Here is a 14256-nt window from a genome sequence, read left to right on the forward strand (position 1 = left end):
AACATGATTGAAAACAGACATTCCAAGCTGGTTTTCAAGTACACACTCAGCTATTTTAATCATCCCTCCTAAATTATCCTCAGATTGCATTTCTTGCTCTTCTATAAGTTTTCTTGAGTGTAGCAGTACCAGCTTAGTAATGACAGATTCAGAATGGACTGTGTAACTCTTGTGCCCTTACTGCAATAAGACCTTTTGTCTTCATTGAAATATCTACAGAAAGAAACACCTCATACTAGGGGATCAACACCCAAAAGAAGGTTCTTTCTACTATTGTGAAATACTCATATTTACAAACTTTGAGTCAAATTCCTCTCTAACATCCAAAGTTACCTGGACATGGTACATAAGGCACAGCTGTGCCTTGGCAACGCACATATGTCCAGGATGGTCTGGAGATGCCTGCACAGCCAACCATGTTCTCCCAGAATGGTGTGCTTAGTCAACAGCTTTAATGGAAAATGCTTTCCTTTTCTTTCTTCAGGTTTTGTTTCAACCCAGTGGTTTCTGCCAGGTCATAGTGTCTATTTGAAGAAAGAGAGCACAGACTGGGCAGCAATGGCACAGACTTGAGAGGGAATAGTCCTCCTTGGCGATGTCCCGTTACTCCGATAGTGATGGTCCAGAAACATTGCCAACCCCATAGACCTTTTAGCAGTATTTAGGAACTCCAGCAGAGACCAAAACCCCAGTGCAATAGGTGATTGCAAGCACAGGGTACCAGAAAACAGAAAAAAGATCCCCGCACTTCACTTGAAAACAAGTAGGGAACTTATACAGAGATTGCAACAGGGGGTTGCAATCAGTGCTAAAACCACTTTTGTAGACCTCTAATAAGTGTAGGATGCATGGTAACTCATGCTTTCAAGTAATTTGCTCTGTAGTTTGCAGCTTTGGGACAGAAAAGTTATCAAAGGAAATATAAGCAAAAAAACAGTAAAACCAACCAATTTTCATCTCAACAACTGGAACTACAGGACAAGAATAAGTTGGTTCAGAGATAACCATAGGGTAATAAAATTTGTCTGCCTTACATCTGCTTACATCTGCTTACATCTGCTCTACTGTGGGAAAGAGCATCAAGTTAGGTGCACTCTCTTACCTTGTATCAATTCAGGTGATATTTCTCCAATGCTGAACTCACTGTGAGGTTTGCACCTGTGGGCACAAGAAGATCTTTGTTTCTTTGAGTCTTAGTATCCAACATTTAACAACTTACCCAATAGACTGGCCACCTGGTTTGTTTTCAGCTTATAACTTACACAAGTGTTGGTATAAAGATTCTTTTCTATTTATAGAAATTATGTTACATTTGCACTTCTTTCATGTGCTATTTTTATGACATCATTTTAAATTAATTTCCTGTATGTTCCATGATTAATAGGTTCAACAAATTTCCTTTAAGATTTGTACTCTTTTGGAGTACTTTATTTCTCGGGTTGTTTCCTAGAACTCTTTGTTCCCAGCTCACATCTGGGACCAAGAGGCCAAGCAAAACATACTGAGATGCATGACTCTCTGTTGAGAGGACTAGGACACTCTCTCTCAGTCATCTCTCTGGTGTCTCCATGTTTCCATTTGATAGTGTCCTCTCAAACATGAGGCAAGGCCTTCCAGTTGAACAGCATCTCTCAAAAGTCACTAACAAAAATGCAGAGAGTAATGGGAGAAGGGATGGATAAGGGGAAGGCTGGCTGGACTCTTCTACTATTGAGAGGTCTAATTTTTTTCTATAAATAAGTTTTCCTCATAACTTATTATGATGAAACACAGCCTATGAATGAGTTTGACTTGTTCCCTGTTTCTGCAGGTGGAGAATTCCTGTCTCCAGTCTGGGCAGCCCCTTCTCTTTCATGCGGAACTTGGCAAGGAGCTGCCAAGCTGTTTTGCTGGACAAAAACACTGTGAGCTCATAACTTCTCACTGAGTAACAGGACAACATTGATACCACTGACTCACTCTGGGTAAGTCAGGTCTGTAACTGGATTAAGGGAGGGGGGAGTGTTTCCATCCATTTTGGCTCCATACTGCTCCTCCTGCTGAAACAGCCTCCCACGTGTGAAGGAGCTGCTTTGTGCTCCACTCTGTCTTTTACTCCTGCTAGAAAGTCCCCAAAAGACACCCCCCCCCATCCCCCAGGAATGTCACTGATCATAAAATAATCCCTCCCCATTTGCTTTCCCTAACTCTGCTGGCACAACAATGACTACACGCGCTGCCAAAGTTAACAAGCAGGCACATTAATCCCTCCTCCTGCTAGAGAGTCTTTCGAGACCTACCTAAGCTTTCTGCTGGTGGCTGCGTACTGTGCAGGTTTGTCTCAGGACGATTCCTTAGAAGCCTATCTGCAGGGGAACTCAAGTGAGCAACAAATCTGAAATGACTAAAGCACTCAAGGGCAAGGGACAAGCTTTGCCTTTTGCTGTGCAGCTGGATTTTTTGTTTGCAGTTTTTCGTTTGGGTGGTTTACTTTGGCTGGTTGTCTTTGCTAAACGTCCCATGACACTGAAACCAGGAAATACCCAAAAATGAATACAGAAATGGTGATTACTAATAGATCTTCCTTTGTCTTCCCAAGAATCAGCTTTACTCAGGCCAGATCCTGCCATTCTAAGAGGAGAAAAACCTCCCAGGGGCATGTTGGGGGTGAAGGACACCCCCAGCAAAGGAGGCAGATGGGATGGGGGAGCTGGCTGGGCACTGCTGGCCTCAGCGCCGCCCGCCTTGTGCAACTACCGCCCCGCCTGCCTGCCTGCCTGCCTGTACAAGTTTGGAAATCGCAAGGCTGTGCAAGGGCCTTACCCCAGCTGCCCTCAAGGCACGGGGAGATGAGAGGCTCACCACTGTGCCTCAGAGGCTCCTCTGTCCTGTTTTGTCCTTAAAGTTTTGCACTACCCACTCCAGAGTTCAGCCAGGGGTTTACCTGCCCCTCTGACCCCTGCTTTTCCGTATAACTATTGGCATGAAGAACAACTTTGTAGATAAAGCTGTGCCTTTAACAGTGTATTTACTCTCTAATTAGATGGACCCCTACTGCATTTTAAAGAGGAAATCAGATAGATTTCTGAGGAAATCAGGCACTGAGGTGCTGCAGGGCCATCTGTTGGGAGGGGGACTTGCATCCACTCCTTCTTGCTCCATTCCCTCTCCTCCAGGGCAGAAAGGCAGAAGATGGGACAGACCAAAGACAATAAGATGCCCCAGCTCCCCGTCCCCACCGGTGGGAAAGCAGCCGAGAGCTGGGTTGTTGCAAGCATGTACACTTAATCTGGCCTGCACATTTGGTGGGCAGCAGGACAAGACTGCTCCTGCATGCAGAGGCACTGGCTTTGCCTGGCTCTGGAAAGATGTAATCTTCTGCCTGAGAGGCTATGGCAGGGGGAAATCACTGAGACAAGCTGTCACAGTTGCTCCTTTTCCTACAATAAACAGGATACCTACAGAAATTCAGGTCAGATACCCCATGACTGCTCCAGTCCTGTGGCAGAGGGGATTTTTTTGGAATCCAAAGGCTCCCTAAACCTCTCTATATGCTCCTACAGCTGAGGTATGGAAGAAAAGGAGGTGCTACTTTCTCCCCTTCTGGACGTGTTTTCTGAAGGAGGCAGTTGATTAGGAACTGGATTAAGCCTTGCAGAAAAGGTGGCAGAGAAGATATGAGCAAGAGCTTAACCATGGGACACTGGCAGGGATGATTGGCATCAGCTGTGCTCAGACATCCTGAGCATCCTCAGAAGCAGAGCCAGAGGCCCAACAGGAACTGTGGTATCTAAACCCCAGGGCCTCCAGATATGAGGTGCCAGCTGAATATGGGACACCCAAGAACTAAATGCTAAACACTTACATGTCTAAAGGGGCAGCAGGATCCCAAATGCTGCCCAAGTCTCTCTCTTGGTTGTCACTGAGGTAAGACTGTGTTGTCTAATTCTTAAAGCACATTACAAATGTCACTATATGTGACTTGCTGATGATCTTCCTACAAAAAGAAAGCTGACCTTCTTTCCTTTCCTCTTTATTGTAGGAGACACATTAAGGTCTATCGGATAAAATGGAATTAGAGGAAAAAATCCCTGCTGCAGATTTTTTGCACAATTTTTGGAGGTGACATTGACCTCCAGCTTCTTGCATAGGCCTTCTGCAAACTCAAGTCCAGGCCATTTTGGTGGGCAATGCAGAGGAAGAGTACCGTTACCAGATCCAGAGGTTTCTTAACTGTGTTCTATATTTCCATCTCTACCGCCAAACATGTGCTTTTCAGTCAAGATAAGCAAAAGTTTAGACTCCTTAAAAGCAAACAAACATGCACATAACAAACCAACCAGGCAAACAAAACAGAAGCCCGTGTCGTGGGAAGCCAAGTTTCAGTAAGGTAAAAGGAGCTAAGAGTCATGGTGCACATAGCACCATTCCCTTCTGATAGCATGGGGTTTGGCTTACAGAGCAGAGCAGCAAGGCACAGGAGAGAGATGGGTTTTAAACCAGTGTTCACTGTTTGTGGAAAGCAGAAGCAGCTGTTTTGCAGACAAACTAATAAAAGTCGGCATCTCACATAAGAGCAAGCTTTAGCTCAACTGTAATTCTAAAAAAGTCTGTACTCCAGGTTTATTCCGGCTTGGGAGAAATGGGTTCTTCTGCCCTCAGAATAAATTGTACAACCGGAAAACAGTTTTCAGAATAAATCGTACAATGGGAAGACAGTTTTCTGAGCTTGCAGCAGCAGCTGGCACACAACATTTCTGCTTGCTCCTAGGCAGCGCTGCAGTTCCTGTAGATTCAAACACATTAGACATCGTACATACGACCTGTCTGAGAGACCACATTGCAGCACAGAGCCAGCTTGTACCAGTCTAAGTCAGGCATGTTATGCTCTTACTTCTCTCTGTCTCTTTCTGGAAGTTAAAACAGATACCCATGAATAAGTGGATTGATCTAAACAGAAGTGGATGCTGACATACTCAGCCCCTTGAGGAGACTTGGGCAGCTCCAGAGGCTTCCTGCTTCCTCCTCACATGAAACACTTCCTTACCAGGCTCTCTCTCAGACCCCAGACTTGCAGACTTCTCTTAATATCTGCAGTATGTTTGAGACAACAGTGGGTCCACAGTAGTAGTAATTAAAACAAAACAAAACAAAACAAAACAAAACAGAGAAGTCATTAGGCTTTATTCACTGCGGGAATACATGGCAGAATTTGAAATCAGCAAGTCAGCCCCATTACTGTAAGGATACATTTGGTCTGCCATCTATTAAAATGCATGGCTGAGTGTGCCTGGCAAGTGCTTCAAAGTTGTTCTTTTGATCTTTGCAGATAAAATTGTAATATTTTTGTAGGTATATGAGAACACTAGTTACTGGGCTAGTTAAAAAACACTTAACTTTTGAAACCGATGCCATCTGTTTCCTATTTTTATTTATAGAACTCAATACTCAGTCTCTTGAGGACTTCTCTAACAAACACTCTCTATATGAAGTATCAGTGATGCTTTGGCCAAGACAGCTGAACTCCTGCTTGACAGGTCTGTGGATGGGGCTGGTCAACTGACAAAGGACTACTCAGACAAGAAGCAGCAAGGAGAAGGGCAGAAGGAAGACCATCTGGGAGCATTTTGCTTATCCCTCAAGTCAGCTCTTGAGAAAGAAGAATACTATCTTGGTTAGGCTTCAGGTTTCTCTATTATGGCAAATGGCATATGAGCTTCTTGCAACCAAAACCAACCCTGCAAATTAGCGAGCTTCAGCCATGTAAATTGTTTTGGAGGATGCTTACAGGCTTAGGTTTCACTAAGGAAACTAATAAATAAAAGTTAACAGTTACTTTATATCTCACTTAAGGATTTTGAAGCATGTCTATAAGTCATTATTCAGTTCTCAACAAATTGTGTGGCAAATTTTAGTCCTTAAACTGATAAATTATTAAAAACTTTTCAAGTGAACAGAAAGGTTCTTTTCTTAGAAAAAAACAAACAAACCCTCCACCAACCAGTGAATGTGCAGGCCATCTATAAAAGACACAAAGATATCTCTCCTTAATGACAGTGTGTGTTGAGGGCTTCCAAAAGTTGCACATTGCTGTAGGGCATCAACTTGGGTCATGAATTTCAGCTACTGCAAGGGAAACTCATGATCTGCCTGTGAACCTTGCTCAGAAGGCAGAAATACTTACAGACAGGAAAAGCTTGTGTCACCGTGAGCTCAGCCCCCGCAGGCTGCCCATCCCCAGCATCTCCATCAGGTCTTTAATTTGTGTCCCAGGTTTCTGCTTGCAATCAGGAGCATCCCACTCCATAAGCCACGGATAGCTCAGGCCAGGCCATGCAGAACCGTGATGTTCAAGGCTGCAACCGAAAGCATAAGCAAACCCTGCAAGCCAGGAGAGAGGGAGGCCAACTGCTCATACTGTGGTGTAACAGGGGTGAAAGTGATAGCAAAGTGTCAGGAGAAAATTGCTCAGCGACATCTGTGTTCACTAGACCAACAGCGTGGGGAAATTGCACAACTGAGCAATTAAGCAGTAGATACCTACAGTCTGATTTCTTGCAGCCCTGGCAAGATAATTACTTGCCAAGGACATACAGAGAGGAAAAACTGAAACTTGGTACACAAAGTCATTTGGTGAGAGCATGATCTGAACACAGCACAAACCGTGGGAGCCCAGAGGCACAGGCAATGTGAGTCTGATGTCCTTAGCCAATGGGAACGGGTGGTTGGTGCCTAATTAAAAGCTAATAATCAAAGGAGGAACACAAACTGTGATTAAGCAGAGGCTTTCATGAACAGAAGTAGGGCTGGCATCTCCTCTGGTTAACAACTGCTCGCTGTCCGCAGAGAGAGGCCAATCAACCTGCTAGCAGCTATGGAGAGAGCGGATCGATACAAAACCACTGCTGAGCTCCAGAAACGATTTACACTACAAACCGCGGGTCATGAGGCTGAAAAGCACTAAGGGAGCTGAGGGGGAGTGAGGGCTTCCCACGCTGCTCCAGAAACAGGGCAGCAATTAGGTAATTTTCCATTCCCTCTTGAGCACCACGCACCCCATCCACCGTCATGAGCTGGGCTGGAGGAAGAGCGAACCAGCCTGCGTGCAAGCGGCTGGAGGAATGCCGCCAAGGTGCTGCCTTTCTCATGCAAGCGCCGTTGAGAAGAAAGCAGTAAGTTCCCATGGCCACGCCGCTGTCTCACAGGTCTGAGGAGAGCAGTGGGAAGGTTATGACATTTTCTGCTGTTTCTGCAAGGTTCCCTTATCAGCCTCAGCATCTGGTTTGCACTCTTTGGCATTTCCTACGCCACACTGCAAAACACCTTTCATCTAACAAGGCTGTGTTGAGCGAATGAAGTGAAACATTTCTCTCCCTAAATCAGAACCAGCAATCACAGTAGGTTCTCGTGGAGTGTTGACGGCCAAGTGCTTTGCTGCAGCACCTGAACATTGCATGAGAAGGTTATTTCTAGTTTCAAGACAGCCCCTCACCACAACACCCGCTGACCCCCAGCCCGGTGAAGGCCTTCCACGTCGCTGCCTCTGGGAGCCGGAGCGAGTCCAGTGCTCAGGCTTCCTCCACATCTGTGCTAACAAAGACGTGCAAAAGCATTAGCTTCCCTTCACGAACTGTACATTCAGTCAAAATTAAAACCAAACAAACGGCTCCCAGCAAACTGAGCATTTTGCCAGCGCGGTTGGAGAAACGAGGTCTGGCAGAGCCTGTCACCTTCAGCATCACCTTCTCGAAATCACTGCACGGGAGCTGGGTCTACTGAAGAGGATGGGAGCTTTTTGGTCACTCGTGGAGGTGATGTGCTCCTTCCAAGAGATGTATATGTACACACTCAGTTGCAAGCCAAGCCTAGCTGCTGGTAGTTTAGCTGACAATGATTAAATAACTGGTTTATGCCAGATGAGAAGCTTGTCCACACCAGCCAGAGCAGCTCTTCTGGCACCAGTTCATACACCGGGGAGGCCCCTCGTTCCAGGCCAGCATGGTCTCTGCTTGCACAGGTTGCTGACAGCCTCCAAACAACAAAAACGCCAGAGAGGTATGTGGGGCTGCATGGAAATTCCAAATTGCCATCACCCCCAAGCAGGGCTGCAAAAACCCCAAACACACCAGGGAGCAGCTCCCATGCACAAACAGAGGGAGCGGTTAGGAATGGCCACCCTTCAGAGCAACCCAGAAGTTAGAAAAGGTTTGAGAGTTTGTGCTTCTGTTGTTGTTATTGGAGAAAGCAGCAAGAAATGAAATACAGCAGAGGTCACGGAAAAAGCGAGACGCATGGTGTGCAACCCACAGCGACAAAGGAGGCATTTTTGTCAGGCAGGCACGGACAGAGAGCTTTTGCAGGGAAACCCACTCCAGAGATGGTGGGAGGAGCAGTAATATTCAGCTTTCAGCAGCAGGGGAGCGCCTGTGTCCGTGCATTAGTGTGGAGCTGCAGAGGCGGGTGTGAGCTCCCAGGACTTCAACTGCAACACCGCCTTGTAGGGCTCGGACAATAAATCCTTGACTTGCTCTGCTCTTGCCACTTGCCCACGACAGGGCAGAACACAGATCACCCACTGCCTCCCGCTCCTCCATGTCCCCCAGCTTGCAGAGACAGGGAGCATTGCTGGGTCTCGCCCAGCAGAGCCTCTTCCAGTGCGGGACCAGGCAACTGCCCCAACTAATGCCAAAGACCTCCTTCTCCAGCTGGGACACATACCTCTGCCAGCCTCCCACCTGTCAGAAAGGCAGGGCAAGCGTTGCATTGCCACTGGCACAGGCGAGAGCCAGGCCAGCACAGCAGTCCTGGGGAGACAGTGACCTTCAGCCCACCGCGGGGTGCTGCAGAAGAGGATAAGATAAGCCCTGCCCCCAGCCATTTCCCCCCCAGAAGTGGACAGGCAGACTGAATAACTAGATGGGGCAGAGTAATCAAAGTACAATTAAAACGTGCCCATGGTGATGGGGAGGTGCTGCTGTGCATCTTTTCCACAAATTGATGGAAGCAAAGCAAGTATCTGGAGAGAGCAAAAGAAGATGGAGGTGACTTGATGACTAAGAAAAACCATGGGTGTTCCCTGAGGCTGGAAGGGAAGAAAGCAAATGCTGGAAAGCAATGCCCAAGCTACCACTGTAAAAGACTGACCAAGAGCTCACCTGGCAGGACAGTGGTGCTGGCTCTGCAGGAAATTGCGGTGCTGCCGAGGCTGCAGCTTCCCAGGTGGTACCGAGACTTCTCCCCAGGCTGAGAGAAGTTGGGTGCTGGAACCAAAGGCACTACCAGCCCCTGTGCAGGTGGTGAACACCTCCCCTGATCCCTCCCCTTCTGCCCTCTTCAGGGGATTAAGATAGTTAAGGTTCTCTCTAATGAGCTCATTTGCCCTCCGGCAATCAGATCTCTCAGCTGCCCTCAGACTTTTCAGGCTCATTTCTGCAAGTGCAACAGCAAGCTGTTTGCTGGTCATTGTCTTCAAGCAGCTGGAATGGTCCTACACACCCAGATCCAGCTGCAGAAGCTGTAGGATAGACCCACCAATTGCCACCGAGCAAGCAACAACTGTGCTCCCCAGGTGAGCCTGTCTTCAGGGACTTGTCCCCCACATGCTTTGAACCCCATGTGCGGTATTTGCAGCTTGGTCGGGCCGGTCTGTTGCTCTCAAGCACTTCAAACCCAGCTCCCAGGTTGGACCAGTGGCCACCAGGCTGCTGGGCAGTCCAAAAACCTCCCTGCAGAAGCAAGCTCAACACTGCAGCAGCCCCACTTACCAAGAAACAGGGTCCCAGCAGAGCATTTGCCCTCTACTATTGAGAAGCTGCGTTGGATGCTCCGCTTCCCTCAGCTCTCCAGCTTAAAGCTGTGAGGGCCTTGCTGCAGCCTGGCAAGGCTATCGCACCTGCACACCCCTGCAGCAGATGCTGGCTTTGTCCAAATCTTGTTTCTCATAGTACCTATAAACATTCAAAGAACAAGCCAGGAATATTCCCTGGCTCCAGGATGGAAATACTGGACAAACCAGGCAGGCCTGGCCAGCGTGTCCTGTGTGTCCTGTCCAAGTACAGCAATAACTTAGTACCCCCAGCTTCCAGTGCACATCTAAGAAGCTACAAACCCACTGGGAGCAAGGAGTAGGGGTGGCTGCTGCTTCTCCCAGATCTTGTCTTAGGAAAACACTGAATGTCCTGAGTTTATGTAGTGTCCGCACTCCGATAGAAATCAACACCAAATGCTTGGAACTGCCTGTGATTTTCTCCCCTTCCGTAACCAGCCTTATTAGTGAACTGTGCAAGCTGTTCCGCTTTTATACTGGTATTTTTGTTTTTCCTTTTGAAATCCTAAGCATTTCTTGGGTTAACTGAGAACTTCTTTTGCTGAAGTTTGTCAAAAAAACAGTACCGGTTTCAGAGAGATGAGTGAAGCTCCCAGTCCAGGAATTCCTGGCACAAGGCAAGAAATTAGAAATTATTTTGCTCACAACAATGAGAGGTCTTTAAAGCAACCTCTCCAGTTTCACTCCAGTAGAATTATAATCATTTTGGTACAAAGAAATTTGTAGTGGAATCATTTATTTCATCTTCCCCTTTACTGAAGGAAGAAAGATTTTTAACCAAGCCCAAATCCACTTGCATTCAGTGGATTGCTAATTAAGCTACAGATGTCTCCTGATGGCAGCAATTATTCCTGGTAACCTTAATGAGCTTGTTACATTCCTTAGTTATTGCTATGAAAAGTTATATGAAATACTTTGCCTAATACTACACAGCTCCCGGGGGAATTACGTCTTAATCTGTTCTGGTTTGATTAAAGAGATTGTTTTCTTTCTTAGCAATATTTCTCAAGTTATTTGTAGCTCACTTCCCTTGTCTTATGCTGGCACTTCAACAACTCTAACCAACTTTTTCAGAGATCTTCTTTTCCAAACATTTCTTTTTGTTCTCCCTGAACTCTCCAGTGTCTTTGCTTGGTTTATTGCATGGGCTTTTTCTCTCTTTTTCAGTGATTTATTCTGTCTAGAACATACACGTTACTTACAACAGTGACTCACTGCTGATCAGAACTCTGTGGGGTTTTGTTGCTATTATTACAGTATGTTGCAGATATAAGAAAAGCATCTGCTTACACTGGGACTTGAGGAAAAGCTTCGCTTCAGTGCACAGAAAATACAGATCTCCTTAAAACAATTAACAGAATTAATAGATTGAGCTGGGTAATTTAACAGTGCAGCTTTGCATGTCCTCTCTGCTCCTTTGCATGTCCAAAATTCAGTGAACATGCTATACAACAAGCAACATTATCCAGAGAATAAAGAACTTCACTGCATTTCAAACCAAATGATCACCTTTTTTTTTTTCTCTGTATTTATTGTGTTTGTGCTCCCACTCTGTTTCCTCTTAGTCTCCTGCCATAGGCAAGAGGAGCACAGAAAGCATGTCAGTGGTTATGACTACTTCTCATGGCTTAAGTACTGATTTCAGGAACATCAAAGTTCATATGAACATGTGAACTTTCCTTCAGAATCACAAGCAATTATGATTAAACTCCAGAGTCAAACAGATTCCCGCCCAGCACGACACATCACGGAAAGCAGCCAGACTCCAGGCACTAGTTCCTGATCAAGCCATTAAAACACCATAGCTCAGAAGAGCATTCAGTGACAAACTTGTTTTTCTGACATAGAAACCAAAGGCAGGCTTAGGAGCACCTTCCACATGAGCAGTTAAAGCAGGTAAACGTAGCAGCTTTTGCCTATTCCACCCAGTTGCTACCTCTGAGCTAACTCAAACGCACGTGAAAGCATAGCTGGCAGGGTATCTTTCAACGAAGCTTTCTTTGAAGGAACTGTTGATTTACTGAAACAAACTTTTTGCAGAAATGCGTTGTTTCTGGAGAAACATTTGAAGAACTGGGATGGCATTTCTGGCTGAAAGCAGCAAGTCAGAGGAGCTGGTCCGATAGCTCAGCAATGCGGTGAGACTGGCAGGGCCAGAATTTAGGTCTGGGAGCTCAGACTGCCGAGCAGCCTTGCACACAGGCCATCTGCTATCTTGCAGTGCCTTTTCTGCTCTGTCTTTGAATAAAAACAAACGTGAAAGCCTCAACAGCTCCTTGTCAGAGTTCTTGTCTTTCAGTCAGTCTGCATTCGAAGGACAAGAAGAAAACAACTGAAGTAGCAAAAAGTATGGAACTTGCTCAAGTTCACAGAATCCTCAAAATGGTGACTGGACCCTCATGGTCTCGAGTCCGACCTCCCACGAGGAGCAGGACTGCCACCACCACTAAAGCAGGTCATGTGCAGCTTCGTTCAGCTGCGTCATGAACACCTCCAAGCAGAGATCTGTCCACCTCATGGGGCACCCAGTCCTCCTGCAGCACCACCCTCCAAGTGAAGTCAGTCTTCCTCACATTCAACCTGAACCTCCCCACGTGGCAACCTGTGACTTTTCCCATAACGCCTGCAGCTGCCATGCAAGCTTTGGTTCTGCCATCTTTATGGCTCTCCTGCAAGCAGCTGTACAAGACTGCTACTGGATCACCCTTCACTCTCTCTCCAGGCTTAACAAGTTCCCTTGCCAAGGACATCTCTGAACCTAAGGGATGCCTTCCCCTCTTTTTGACACCTAAGAGTGAAGATGCCCAGACACACTCTGCCATGCCAGAAGAAAAAGCTCTACAGGAACAGTAAGCAGAGCCATCTGCTACAGGAACAGTAAGCAGAGCCATCAGAGCCATCAAGCTTGCATGATGGATTCAGCCCTCACATGGGTGGCAGCACTCCCCTGATTGCCTCTCCCACCACAAAGATTCAGTCTTGTAACATGAGCTAACACAATGTTGTTCTGTTTTGGAGAGTGGTGTGAACTCTGCTCTCAAAGAAATATTTGTTCCAGTTCAAGCTTTGGCATTTTAAACAAGGGCAATTAAATGCGCTGAAAATGCTATTGCAACATGAAGGCTAAAAATATAAACACAAAATGTCAGGAGTCACTCGCAAGAAAAGCTCCTGGAAGAAATGCCCACTCACCCACACTGCACAAGCATAACATCATCCAAGTGACAGCCTGCATTTTGAAGCCAGATAAACAAGCCACAATTCAGCCTCTTTTCTACTGCCAGAAGTTTACATCCACAAATGTCAGCAGTAGAAGTGACACCACTTGAAAAAGTCTCTGATCTGCATCAACAGGTAGGTCCCCAGTGCTACAATTTGGTACAGATGCGATTACTTACAGGTATAAGTTTGTACCTACAAATGTTAAACCACTCCTACTTTATACCACAGTACGTAAACTTCAGAAGGAACACGTGCAGTACAGGTTCATGGATGCTTTTAAGAACCTAATACTGTCCTTATTCTTGAAAAAAATTAAGTTTTAAATTTATAGCCTTCACCTGACAATAACAGTGTCCTGAATATGCTTTGCTTTTTAAAATGCACTGAATGCTCAGACTTCAGTAAAAAAAATTTATTTTCAATATAAAAGTGCCAAAATATCCACCAACATTGTAATCTATTCAACAACCAGCTTACTCTAGTAATCAAAATTGCAAGCATCTTTATTCACATTTTTAAATCAAATTCCTTTCACATGTTTCCACAGTAACCCGAGTCCCTCGAAAGTGGGAAATTTGCATTTCGATTGGCTGCTGTAGTCCATATGTCCAAGTTCATGTAGGCACGGAAGGGGTTAAACCTTGGATAGTATTCCTGCTTACACATAACTGCCTGGTTCTCCACGTGGGTTGAATGTTGGGTCGTGGCACTGACAGGGCAGCAGCTTTCATAAACATCACTCTGAGGTGCCCAGATGGAACCAAAAAGTCCAGACATTGGAGACAAGCTTCGGGTGCTTGAGAGGTAGGGCTGTAGAGCAAGAAAAAATCAGTATGGGAAACTGCAAAATGGACCATTTGCCAAAGAAAATAAGGAAATCCAGTACTAAATAGGAGAAAGTGACATTTATGCAGAGAACTTAGGAAATGCACAAGTAGGAAATTGCAGATGAGTTTACAAAGCAATATGGTTGCCGAAAATATTACAGCAGCATTAGCGTATGTGTGTAAAGGCACTTTGCTAAATAAAGCCATATGAGCTCCTCGCTGCACAGCATCGGTATTACACTAACAGGAATACTATATTCAGTTCTGGTCAGGCTGTTAAGAGAAATAAGGGAGAAACAGAATACACGTGAAGAGCATCATGCATGCTTTGAGAGTTAAAATTAAAAGAGAAGGATGCCTAAGAAATGACAAGAAAAAGGTTGAAGTACGTGTCAGTACTGA

The 14256-nt window shown here is 45.8% G+C and overlaps 1 protein-coding gene across 7 annotated transcripts in view; it reads right to left on the bottom strand.

Annotated features, from left to right (window-relative positions):
* Positions 1-13424: 13424 nt before the first annotated feature.
* Positions 13425-14256, bottom strand: part of TMEM131L (transmembrane 131 like) — an 83525-nt gene continuing 82693 nt past the window's right edge. For all 7 annotated transcript variants that reach the window (XM_074866635.1, XM_074866633.1, XM_074866634.1 and 4 more), the window contains one exon: positions 13425-13837. In XM_074866635.1, coding sequence (XP_074722736.1) covers positions 13559-13837 — 279 coding nt within the window. In that variant the 3' untranslated portion in view covers positions 13425-13558. The remainder of the gene's footprint in view (positions 13838-14256) is intronic.

Source organism: Strix uralensis, chromosome 4, assembly GCF_047716275.1.
Source record: "Strix uralensis isolate ZFMK-TIS-50842 chromosome 4, bStrUra1, whole genome shotgun sequence".
NCBI lineage: Eukaryota > Metazoa > Chordata > Aves > Strigiformes > Strigidae > Strix > Strix uralensis.